The sequence below is a fragment of the Alosa sapidissima genome, chromosome 2, assembly GCF_018492685.1.
Source record: "Alosa sapidissima isolate fAloSap1 chromosome 2, fAloSap1.pri, whole genome shotgun sequence".
Taxonomy (NCBI): Eukaryota; Metazoa; Chordata; class Actinopteri; order Clupeiformes; family Clupeidae; genus Alosa; species Alosa sapidissima.
In genome coordinates this window covers 30461743-30475273 of record NC_055958.1, presented here as the reverse complement: position 1 = coordinate 30475273, position 13531 = coordinate 30461743, and the positions used below count along the sequence as shown (strand labels likewise).

The 13531-nt window shown below is 45.7% G+C and overlaps 1 protein-coding gene across 1 annotated transcript in view; it reads right to left on the bottom strand.

Annotated features, from left to right (window-relative positions):
- usp9 (ubiquitin specific peptidase 9) overlaps nt 1–13229 on the bottom strand; it is a 50546-nt gene extending 37317 nt beyond the window's left edge. Inside the window, 5 exon segments of the mRNA XM_042068343.1 lie at nt 1296–1408; nt 1824–1903; nt 2367–2512; nt 6183–6442; nt 12716–13229. Coding sequence (XP_041924277.1) covers nt 1296–1408; nt 1824–1903; nt 2367–2512; nt 6183–6284 — 441 coding nt within the window. The 5' untranslated portion in view covers nt 6285–6442; nt 12716–13229.
- Nucleotides 13230–13531: the final 302 nt, after the last annotated feature.

The window sequence follows — 13531 nt, the reverse complement described above, 5'->3', positions numbered from 1 at the left end:
TTCCTCTCACCTAAAACCGTGAGAATGAAAGCTAATTACCTTCACATTCTTAAAGTCAATATATATCAATCAATAAAGTATTCAAATTACTAAATATTTTTAGCTATTAATAATTATGCAGATCATAAAACACTATAACTTATTTATAATATTAATACAATTATTTATTACTACAAAGTTTATGAGGTCCAAAATATGAAACAAACATATGACAAGCCATAATTTTTCGTGTGTGCGCGTAGGGTCGAGCAGAGACTAGGATCGCCACTGATGTGAATGATCACACAGTATTCAATATTACTGATGGCTTCGAGGTGGTGGGTGCCCCACATCAAATCAATACTGTCATTCCCAGTCCATGCTCTGACAACAGCTCAGACACAGAGTTTATACGAAGAGCTAGAAAAAGGTGACCATGAAATTAAAGGTCACCGTTAAAGGCGGCGCGATGAAAAATTTGGGTGAACCTAAATTTTGTGCTGGTGTAACGGAGGCGAACTGAGCTAGCGTGCTAGTTGCCCATGTAAATCCTCACACCCCTGACCTTAAGAACGCTTCTAACCGCTGAGTTGGAAGCCTGGGCTTCTAGCTCAGTGGTTAGAGCGTTCGACTCCCATGCCGGTGAGTGTTGAGGTGGCGGGTTCGAGGGCCGTGAACGGCGGACGAATTACAACCTCTGTTACAGTGGTGCCGTAGACCCGGATCATGGGAGTGAGGATTTAGGGAGGTGAGTGTAACGGAGGCGAACTGAGCTAGCGTGCTAGTTGCCCATGTAAATCCTCACAAGCCCTAACCTTAAGAACGCTTCTAACCGCCGAGTTGGAAGCCTGGACCTGTTCGGGTTCGAGGGCCGTGAGCGGCGGACGAATTACGACCTCACACTGGTACATAAAAAAAGTGTTAAGCAGAATGTTAGTCTTGAGCCCTGCTGAGACGGCCGCTGCCACAACCCCAGCCTCCTCCCTCGTCCGTTGCCACCGGAGGGGCATGACCGGACAGCCACGGGGTTATTGTTCCGTCACCCCATCGCATCGCTCCATCCCGGCCGCCCGGCCCACACAAACCCTCTTTGATCAGCGCCACGCTGCCCCAAGGAACAAGGCCCGCGCATTGATTCAGACACTCAGCTGCCCAATAAAGGCTGCGATTTATGTGGGGGAAACGAATTCGCTAACGCTCAACACTGGAATGGATTTCAGAGAGGCGATGTATTATACAGCCTCTAATGGCTTGGCATTTCCATGACTTTCCAGTGCAGTAAACACACATGCTTATACAGTCTCTCCTATACTCACGTGGATCTCAAACTTCCATCCACTGACGGCCTCATCTGTCAGTATCTTGGTGAAGGAGATAGTCAAGCCGTCTCGGAAAAACCTCTGGCATGCTTCGCACTTGACATCGAGTCCTGGCGAGGAGGGGGAAACAACAAGAACAACAAACGGTAATGAGTTTGACAAAAAACAAACAGTCAGACAAACAACTGAGGAGCCTGTTAGGACATCGACATTTACACGGAGCTCCGAGATAACTTGGAGAGACTCGGCAGCAGCGGTTGGCTGTTATCAGGCTTCCCAAATTACCACAGCTCATGAAGGCTTATGAAATTCGCAGAGGCTGAACACATTAGGCCTTTGTTTTAATGGCTAATTTGGATCTCATTTTTAGAGCTTGCTAGCTCTAAAAAGCTCAGAAAATGGCTGCCTGCTGTTGAAAAGCTGCAAAACGGGGGGGGGGGGGGGGTGATCTCATTTTAAGAACACAAAATGAGTCATCAAAACAAACTGAAGAGGGAAGGCTGAAGAGGGATAAACCTCCATTACCTTTTTTACTAAGATCTATAGCAGCTTCCAGAAGAACTTCTAATTCACCCTTTGGCAGAACTGGAACAACCCAGCGGGGTCTGTAAGAATAAATACAAATTTATGAAAATCTCATGAGACAGACACACACACACACACACAAACACTTACATACGCCTGCACAAGTACAAGTGTACACACACGCACACAGAAGGAACATTTGTTGGAATCTCCATATATCCTAAGGTACATGACCCAAAAGACAACAATCTGGGCATGCTTACAGCGACCACATCAGTGTGTGTGTGTGTAGACTAATTTTAGGTCTGTCAAAATAATCACGTGGCCAGACAGATAGGAGCGGAGACGGTACAGTGAACTGAGTGAGAAGGGGTTGGAGGATCCACTGTGTACCTGTTGATCATGTTATGCAGCTTAGAGCGACCACATATGTGTGTGTGTGTGTGTGTGTGTGTGGACTAATTTTACATCTGTCAAAATAATCACATGGAGACAGCTAGAGAAGTGCTGAATGGTGGAGCTGAGGCAGTGCAGCATGTGTACCTGTTGATCATGTCATCCAGCTTGGCCAAGTCGGTGTGGGGGAAGGCCGGCTCCTCCTCCTCCAGCTGGGGAGGGCAGTCCCCCTGGCCCTGCTCATCAGGAGGGCTCACCGGAGAGTTCTCATTGGAGGAGTTAGGAGAGGACGTCTGCTGGAGAGGCGCACACACACACAGGCAGAGAGAGAGAGAGAGAGAGAGAGAGAAAGAGAAAGAGAAAGAGAGAGAGAGACAGTCAACACACTGGAGACTCAGGTGACACGCTAACAGGAAGTGGAAGACATCCAGAAGTGGAGCCTCCCGTCACTCCCTCCTGCCTGCCCGGAGACGGAGTGCCTCTCAGCAGCCTCATCGTCACCCCTCCTGGCCCCGGCCGGAGCACATACCACTGGTCACTAATGCCAAACGGCCTGCCTGGTTTTAACAGTGTTTTCAAACGAGTTCATGACCCATATCACATCTAGGAGGGGAGGGGAGGGGGGGGGGGGGGGGGGGGATAATATCTGAACATGAGGACACGAAGTAAGGGAAAACCAGTGCCTTTCACACAGTATTGCATAATGGCAAAAACATCTGTTTAAGCGATGGGTCTGTCAGTGACAGGGATAACTCTAGTTGACCCAAGTATTTGGGGGGGGGGGGTATTTTCCAAGCCAAGCAAAACATACAGATGGCTTAAACTGCTAATGCCATTTTGTGAACTTATTTTCAGAAAAGAGGGCCCATATTTGTAGAAGGGCAATCAACAGCTTGAGACAAACCCCTAACTAGCATTTCCTCACACACACTGAATTATTCATGAAACAATCAGTGAAGTGACATGGAGGAAACTTTCAGACCTTTCTGTGAAATCTATCTGTGCATGTCTGAGCACTCTGTGTGAGTGGGTGTGTGTGTATAGAACACTGTACGTGTGTGTGTGTGTGTGTGTGTGTGAGACGGCATGCATAGGACACTGTGTGTGTGTGACTGAATGCATAGGACACTGTGTGTGTGTGTGTGTGTGTGTGTGTGTGTGTGTGTGTGTGACGGCATGCATAGGACACTGTGCGTGTGTGTGTGTGACGGCATGCATAGGACACTGTGTGTGTGTGTGTGTGTGTGTGTGTGTGTGTGTGTGACTGAATGCATAGGACACTGTGTGTGTGTGTGTGTGTGTGTGTGTGTGTGTGTGTGTGTGTGTGTGTGTGACTGAATGCATAGGACACTGTGTGTGTGTGTGTGTGTGTGTGTGTGTGTGTGTGTGTGTGTGTGTGTGTGTGTGTGTGTGTATATATGTGTGACTGAATGCATAGGACACTGTGTGTGTGTCCAATCCGAGGTGTCAGACAGAAGAATGTGGCATGATGACAATCAGCTGTCCCACTGTGGAGTGCAGACGGCATGGACAGGGGAAGTGGCTCCGCTACATTTCCTCTTCATGCTTAATGTGTCTTTCTTCACACCCAGGGATGGGAATGTGGGAGCTGGCACAGAGGGATGAGGGCTGCTGTGTGAGTGGTAAGCTAATTACAGTACGATTGTGACTGAACCAGAGATGCAGCATCAGTGTGTTTGAATGTATGTCTCCAGATGTCTATGAAAGAGCCACGATCACAACATATGTGCATTTACGCACATGGAAATAGAGCATAGAAAATGGAGATATGGGTTCTATATTTAGGTGTGTGTGTGTGTGTGTGTGTGTGTCTTAATACTACATAAGACTAGAATATATAAATATGTGTGTGTGTGTATGTGTGTATGTATATATATATATATATATATATATATATATATATATATATATATATATATATGTGTGTGTGTGTGTGTGTGTGTGTGTGTGTGAAGATGCTCTCTGTGGCTTTCCTGGGGCACGTGTTGGAAACTGCATCTCTGAGGGAGCTGGCAGTGTCGTAGCATTGGGAATCGTGGGGGTGTTGAGCCGGAGCTGGAGCACAGTGCGAGAGGAGGAGGAGGAGGAGGAGGAGGAGGGGGGGAGAGGGTGGGGGGCGGGTGTGGGAGTAAAAGAAAGAGAATGGGGTGGGGTGGGGAGGGGAAGGGGAGTGTAGCTCCAGCTCCTTCTGCTTGGCTGACCTACATAGGCAGCTTGCTTCTCACATCGGTGCGCCACTCATCCCTGACAAGCGAGAGCATCTCTTACTCTCCCTTTCCCTCTCTCCCTCCCTCGTTCATCGATTCCCCCCACCCCTTCGCCACACCGCTGGCATGGCAGGGGGGGCGTGAGGTGTGAGCGGCGCGCTGGCCGCCTGCTGCAGTTCGTCCCAGCAGCACAGGGCAGCTCCCCTCTGCAACATAATTCAATTACAACTCTCTCCTTCTACCTCTCGCTGCCTCTTCCTCTCTCGCTCCCTCCCAGCATCCATCTCCCGCTTTCTTTCCTTCCTTCTCTCTCTCTCTCTCTCCCTCGCTCTCTCCCTCCCTTTCTCGCTGACTCACTCCCACCCCACCCCCCCTCTCTATCTCTCTGACTATCTCTTTTTAATGTTTCATTCAGTAAAATACTGGGGACACGCAAGCAACAAGCAAAACTGCTCAGGCTGAACACGAGTCAGAGAGAGATAGACAGAGCCTTATAAAACGCTGAACCCTCGGCGAAACAATACATGGAGTTATTCTCTACGCCACTATGCCAATTCTAGACTGCCTTTGAGTCAAATGAAGCCCTGCTGACTTGACCACGGTCTGCTGGATGTTCTGATGATCCGGGGTCATGGCGGTGGCGACGACAGCGACACATTTTACTATTTAAAGGGAGAGAGGAAGGGATTTTTGTGCAGCCATGGTGATACGTTGTCTGGCGTGCGTCGCCCTATCTCTATGAGCAGCTGTCTACACGGCAAGGCCATTAGGCCTTAAAACACGAAACTCAATAACTCACTTTGAAAACGAAAGTGGACTTTGGCACGAGGGAAAACCAAACTATCGTGCAAAAAAAAAAAAAAGTGGAGAAAGTAATAGCGAAAGCAGAAAAATTAATAAGAAATCGGAAGCATCTGAGCCGCAGCTATAATGGAGTCAAGCGGAGGACAGCTGGATTTGTTGCAGTGATATTGCGTGTGGCGGCCCCTTTTGAAACGGTTAGCGCTGAAAAACAGAAACTGGGTCTGCAGGGTGTTTTCCATCTCAGTAGGTGTGTGTGGTCTCTCCCTAGTTTTTGCTGCAGGTGGAACAACAATAAGCATACAATCGAACGAGCGGGCGCGCAAATGAGCAGGATGTCGTCTGCACGTGGCTCTGCAGCCTTGTGCACTGCAAGTGTGTGTGTGTGAGAGGGGGTTGGTTATGTATGCATGTGACCACACTGGTGTGCATGTTGGTGTGCATGTTATTGTGTATGTCTGTGTGCCTGTCTGTACAAAGCATACATGTCAAAACCATGATTATGTTCAGGGACAGATTCAGGTAATGCAAATACAGCATAAAATAAGTAATGTACTTGTCATCAGATCCACAACACATTCAGACAAATCTATGCAAACTCCAAATAATAAAACATAAACCACTATTGGTGAAATAAATGCCATGTCTGTTTATATGATCTATGTGTCAACATATTTAAACCTCTCTCAACTAGTGTGTGCATAATGATTACATGCAAGTATTAGTCTATGTGCCTTTGTTTGCATGCTTAGGCGTATGTAGCTTGTTTGTTTGTGTGAGTGAGTGCGTGAATGATTGCGTGTGTGGCCGTATTATGCATGTTTGTTTATGTTTATGTGTGTGTGTGTAGATGCGCTCTGTGGCTTTCCTGGGGCACGTGTTGGAAACTGTGTGTGTGTGTGTGTGTGTGTGTGTGTGTGTGTGTGTGGCTGACCTGGTTCTGGGGCAGCGGGGGCTGAGACTGGCCGTCGGGGGCCTGGCCCTGGCCCTGACTCTCGTTGCCCCCCACCGGAGAGCCACGCGTCGTGGCCGTCATACTCGACACGGGGCAGATCTTTGCAATCTTGTCCACTTATGTGGCTGGCGCGCGGGGAGAAATCACAGCCTCCTCAAGACTGACGGACAAGCGGCATGCGCGGGAGAGGGAAAGCACCACCTGAAGCACTGGAGGGATTGCAGAGACCATTGCATAACCTGCAGGGAGTAGAAACACACAGAGAGGGGAACGGTCAGTCTAGGTGATAGATATGACGTGATAACTGTGTTGCATGCACGTCAATATTCCGCTAGGCTCAATGCCTGCCGAGAGGACATCTGCAGAGCAAAAACTCATGGACCTCAGTCACTTTCCCTAAAACCATTCAGCTAGTATCTGCTCTCTCATTCTCATGACATCCTGGTTGACCAACATGCTATTGTGACCAGCATAAAGCTATGCTATAACATAAGCAATATCCTGTTGAGCAATACAGACAGAGATAATATAGGCCTACATATTTGAACAGCAAGCTAGCTATCTAGCTATCTAATTCCCCCCCTCCAAAACATGAGGACCTGCACAGCACCAACATTTTACAAAACAAACAGCTGTCAGTCTGTCCTGACGCGACCTCCTCATATCCTTTTCGGAGCCCGTTTGGCACTTGACGGCAGATCGGCCAAGAAAACCTGAGAGGTTCGGCCAAGTGCCGTGCAACCTAACTTTCAGGGCAGCCGTGCACCAGCCGGTCAGCCCCGGGCGTACCCTCCCCCACCTGCTGCCCACCCACACCCCGAGGTCCAGCAGGAGGGCTTGGGGACTGGGCCACATCCATCCAGTTGACTCCTGCCACGGCCCGCGCTGGTTGGCGCTCAAAGGGCACTACAGGAGATAAGACACCAGAGATGACTGGGGGGGGGGGGGGCTTGGTAGTTTTAAAAAGACTGCAGGAGAAGATTAGAAAGTTTATATGCCAGAAAAAGTGAAAGAAAGTGTGTCTAGCGCTCCTAGTGAAAGCCAACAGAGGAGGGAGAGAGAGAGAGAGAGAGAAGGAGAAAGAGAGAGACAGATAGAGAGCGCAAGTTGCAGACGGAAAGAATTCCTCCCTGCAGCTGTGAGAGGGCCAGGAAGTCCTTGCAGGAAAGCTACAGACGTTTAACATGTGGAGTTTTTTTTTTTTTTTTTTTTTAAAGGGCGTCCATTTAAAACAACATGCCACTGGCAGCACCACTTTGCCTTGAAAGTATTCAGAGAACAGCCAAGGACTGACGTGAATGGAATACCCTTGTCTCCACTGTTACACAAGTCAAATCCACCCCCCAAAATCATGGCTCGCATTTCCCTGGCCAAAGTTTCTCCCTGTCTTTTTTTTATTTATTTTTTTTTAATTTTTAAATAGTCAGAGACAGCTGAAAGGAACATTCCGGCAAAGACCAGTTTGTAGTTAACAAATGTGTCTGACATTCATCCACTTAACCAATGTTGAGAAATGAACGTTCTAAAGAATATCTGGGTTCATTGAATTCAACATAGAATTTTAGAACCTTCAATTGTTGCGGAACTTAGAACGTTCAAAAACCTACACCTTTAAGGGTTAATACATAATTTTTCAGTTTGCAAAAAGAATTGTATGCAGTGGACATAAGCTGGCAAAGCCAGAAGCCAGACTGTGTATAATAGTAATGACGTAAACCTTTTAACCTTTGGCTTTTGAACCAAGCCAAACACATTTAGGGGAGGGGGGCAAACACAAGCCAGAAACAAGCAAGTAATTTTACATTTCTTGGCATCCATACAGATCAAAGACATCCAGAGAGAATGACCCATGCTAGCGTTGGAAAACAAACAATTCCCAAAACGATAAACCCATAATACACACTTTGTTGGGTTTGCAATGGCAATAGACGCACACACACACTCGTACACAGCTAGCCGGTGCAGCGGCCTGATGCAAATGTGTACCTCAGAACCCCTCCCTCACACACAGTTTTCCTCAGCTGGGAAGGCCGTATGTGTATGCACAGACAGAACGAGAAAGAAAGAAAGAAAGAAAGAAAGAAAGAAAGAGAGAGACAGACAGACAGACAGACAGAGATGCTGCTGTATCCTGGGCTGTGCCTGCCTGGCTGGACCGCGAACAGAGAGGATGTGGGGCTCGCTGGGCTGCCATACCCAGAGTGCCTCTGGGGGGCCTGCAGCCTATCGCCACTCTTGAGCCGCACCTGGCAGCTAGCCTGCAAGACCAAGCGGGCCGGGTTCTGTCTGCCCTGACCCGATACCTCCATTTATCTTCACTTGCCAACACACAGGAGGAACACAGACCAAGTATGTAGTTGGATCTGTGTAGTTCCTCTTTAGATGCTTATCACAAGGCCTTCTGAACACTCCAAATGCACTTGCATGACTAATAACCCAGAGTCTACTTTAAAAGATGTAAATGGGCTTTACACTACAAAAAAAAAAAAGATAAAAAGAAATGAGAGCGCATGTGAGCGAGAAAAAAAAACGAGTGAGGCCAAGGTCTAGTAAACGAGTTTCCTAAAGTTATGTGTACGCTGGTGCGCATTCCAGGCCAGTGCTGTGCTGCGTATATCCTCACTACAGATAAGACCAGACTGAACTCTGGAACCATCAATAAGGATTTTATAGTACAGGGCAAAAGGAGGGCTAATTTTGGTTGTGGGGGGAGGTGAGTGCTTGGTGGCTGATAACTGTACTGTCACCCTAAATGCAAAAAATGACAGTAACTCAACATGCCAAGTTGAGTATGACCCATGACCAAACAATATGGGAGAGCAAGACAAAACAATTGGTGATGATGAAGTACATTTATATCATCATGTCATCACTCAATTAATGCCATATGGTCTGGATGCATTAGAAAACCCAGACTTACTTATATCCATCCTCGTCTCTTGGGACATTCCAGTCTGACTCTGTAGCCTAACTGTTCTAGCGTGAGCTTTCGTTTTTTGGACACTATTGTAGAGGACGTGCTTGTGAGCGGAGAGGTCACAAAGCTCCCATCAATACACAGTCTCAATGCTGGATAATGTAGGCCAACCAAACATAATGTGGAGAAATGGACTTGATCGGCCCTTCAATAAGCTTGAAAAACAAAATAATGATTAGGTAAGCTAATTCACCCAAAAACACAACACGGCCAGAGTAAACAACAAGGTCTCCGACCAGATCCCACAAAGAAAGAAAAGGTGCGGCCAGAAGACCACGGATGAACCACACCAAATTTCAGAACCCTGATATAAGGGGATTCCCCTCACTAACCATGGGATCTCCTGGCAAGGAAGCATGACTGGACTGACTTGCTCTCTCTCTCTCTCTCTCCCCTTCTCTCTTTACATCCACTGATCGCCTGCGCTCGATGCCACAGACGCTCTGGACCACATTCAAATGCTGTTTCAGTCAGTAGGATCCATGCCCAACCTCCACCATCCATCCCTCCCTGCTGCACGCTTTCTTCCAGATTCTCAGATCCCTATTCACTAGTCAACTGTCTGTGCAAGCAAGGCCCTCCATCTTTGTCCCTTATGGGCTCATTCATCAACCACTTTGTAGTAGTAGTGGTGGTGATGGTATTCAGAAGGATATGCATTATGATCCATGTTACAAATACATGAAAAAGGCTGAGTGGTTGTGTAGAAATGGGGGAAAGTGAAAACAGTCACCCTTTTCAAACGGGGAAACCAAAAGAGTGAGGAGGGAGATTGCATCATCCCATATTCATCCGTTGTAATATTTTAAAATCTTTGAGATGGTAGAGATTAAAAAAAATAAACCCTTCAAAATCCTTTAATTTTCTCAGCTGGCCATTTTAACATGTTGCAAACAGAGGATGTCAATAACCTAACCTGATGTTTGCAACACTCAAATCAATCAGGTCATTAGACCACTATCTAACATCACAGTAAACCCACAACAGCTGTTTCATGCCCTCTGTGCACATTCCCTCCCTGCACAGACAAATCCTTCTCAATCTGGTCTAACCAGATAGTTGTAGTGAGTGGAAGGTATGGTTTGCGCTCAAGGCATACATTGTTGTTATGAGAGGATTTTAGGTAATACTTTTCAAATGCTTAAAATGATATAGATTTTTCAGAGCATAAAACACAGCCAAGATGTATCCCTCCTGTAATGCAATGTGCTGCATGTCTTAAACTCATACAAACATTTTACAGTGGGAGTAAATACAAAGCATCAACCCATTAGACAAAGAATGAGGTCAGACAAACCTACAAAGAAGGCTGCAACAGCCAATTCTTAGGTATGCCATTTCAAAAGACCTTGTTTTGTACTTGATACATTTGCTCCTTCAGTTCATAATACAAATCTGAAATAACTGAATATTGGGTAACGAAACCATGTTGCTTCCTGGTCGCTACAGGTGCCTTGCGCATTCAAGCATCTTTGCATGACGTCTTCGCTTTATGTATCCGAGTTCAGGTTTCAACAACACAAACAACATAAACTTCAAGATTCTGACATTCGAAAATCATGGCCACCGTATCCCATTTCGATATTACATCAATATCACGTAACAAGAATAATCCACCACGAAATGAAACATGGAATGTTACTGGTGTGTTTTTCCTCCAACAGCTGGCATCAAAGCCAAAATAACTTGAAATGTGAGGTCTAACCAAATGCGAGTACTTATTTATAGCTAATCGACAACCGCCCAGCACCCATATGACCAAGCAGTACCGAACATGCTCTATTCCAACATAAACATCTAAATGTGCATTAAATCATGCCACATAGCAAAGATGGCAACTCTGGGTGCATACCAATTATATTGACAATTGAACCTAGAGCTCAATACAAGTGACAGATCTGTATTTATTAAAGCATTATCACGGCGTAGCGTTAGCTAACGTGTTCTGATATGACTTCCTAACCATGACACTGCTTTAGCACCAACTAATGTTCAAAACTTAAGACATATCATCGGTATGGTAGAAAACAATATGTACGCAATAATGCCTTAGAAATACAATAGGTACAGACTGTCAAATTAAGCAATCCATTCAGTCGTTGTTTACGCGATCGTTCAAAATGGGTTGGTAACAGTCTAGCTAACTGAATTAGCTGAACTTACCCAACTATTAGCGCTGTCTGCAAACGTTAGCGATTCAAAGAAGATGACAGTATGTAATACTGTTCCATATTGCCAGGAAAAAGACCGAAAACACAAATAAAACGATAGCCTACAAATCAATCATACACAGAAGCTCGATTGTCTCGATCATTGCTAGGTGTACGTTAGCTAGCTGACGTTAGTTATCGATAGCCACTTGATTTCTTGCCTTGTTCAAATTGCTGTCAAAAACATTAGGATATTATTGAGTGCAAATGTGTGTCACTAATGGTTATACCCAACATTCAAAAACTTGATTTCAATCTAGGTCTATTGCATTTCCTTCAAAATGCCCACTAACCAACCTTCCAAGTCAATTCGCTGAATAATTGTCCAACCCAAGGTGCCCAAGTTCCGACAGGCTACATAATGCTACCAAGTAAGTTAGCAAGCTTGCTAATGTCCTTTTGAGTGCTGCGAAAAAGCCAGGCTTCATCATGGGCGTTTCCGGTGGGTCAAACGTCAATAAATATTCTACAAGAGTTGACTTTGCTGATCCAAATAATATGATCGAACACTTTCGTGTCGTAAAATGCAAATTCTACGCATTGCCCACCGTTAACTCAGAGCGCTAACTAGTAAATAGGCCTAACGCTGGGTTCAGTTCAGGCCCGTTTCCTGATAAGCTAGTGCTAGGTAGCTACAGAGCTAGCTTTAAGGTTCGGTAGCACACCATTCCAATAACTCCAACGAATATGGTAATGCCAGCTCCATCGCTAGCTTGCTACTAAGGTAATGGAGGAGCCAAGAGCTAGCATTAACTAGGCTTGCAGTGATGTCGTTTCGAACGTATCTGGTTAGCTAGCAACATGGCTGACAACATTTACTCACTGAGCTTGAAAGGATGGGTAATTGCAAATATTTGGTTTATTCGAGTGTTTTGATACTGCTTGGACAAGGCGTCTACAAATGAGACATAACAAAAACCTCTCTTTAACGCGCGTTGTGGTAACACTAGCTAGCTAGTCCAGCTAGCTGGCTACATAAGGAAGAGGCCGTCAGCCATTTTCACTTCAGTTTAGGCATCAACCGGCTTCAATATAACGTTATATTTTCAGCATAAGATCATGTAAGCGAGACATTGATGTTGTCACACTACTATCTGATGTCAATACAATGCATCATCCGTGACCAACGACTCAAATTGTGTACATCCCGTATAGACAACTTTTGATTATGAAAAGAAGCTAGTGCTAGCTAACGTTAGATAAGTTGTGCAGTAGAAGGAATAACGCTAACGTTAGCTTGTCATGATAAGCTAGCTGCAACACCGCTTTTTCAACTATCGCTAGCTAGCGAGCTAGCCCAAACATTAGCAATACTAGCCACTTACCAGAAATAAGAAATGACTTCTCCTCTATTCACTAGCTACTCCAGTCTCCAATAACTCATTTGTCATGTATCTTATAAACGTCTCGTGTAACTGCTGTTTCGCATTACATAAAATGAATGTTGAGGCGATCTCAGTTCCTTGGATTTTTTTTTGTCTGCTCTTGGGTGTTTTTCCTGCGTCACCAGCAACGGCAGCCCCCCCAACTCTTCTATCCCCGATCTGTTGTCAGTTCAGTCCGAGCAAGTCAGTCACTGCATGGCAAACAGCGGAGCCTCGCTCAATATGGCGGCAGCAGCAGTCTTCGATAGAATGTTGCTAGCCAGCTAGCTCAAATTTGATCAGCTTTCACGGAGAATCAGAATTCATGCGACCTCAGAATGCTTTCTGAGGTCCTCAACGATCACTCAAGAATCCTCTTGTGACCAAGAACTTGTCAAAATCATACGAGCTAAGAGGGAACAATGCCTAAATACGTGGCAAGCTAACTAGTAGCTCACTCCAGCTCTATAATAAAAGTCCATTTCACGTTTTACGTTCCCCGGCTGATTTGCTAACTATGCAGATAGGAAAATGCTGAACCTTTTGTATCGCCACCTGCTGTTAGGGGTGGATCTTGACCATGAACTAATAGCTTTCTAGTTGTATGATCTTGAGTGTTGGTCTGTCTACCATGAATGTTCCTAAAGCTTTCCTTTTATAATGAATCATTGTAATAAATAAACCTCCAGATAACTTGCAAGTGACATCTTTTTATTTTTTGATGGGCCTAATTTCACGAAAATGTAACTAATTTCCTTTGTAGAAATGCACAAGAAC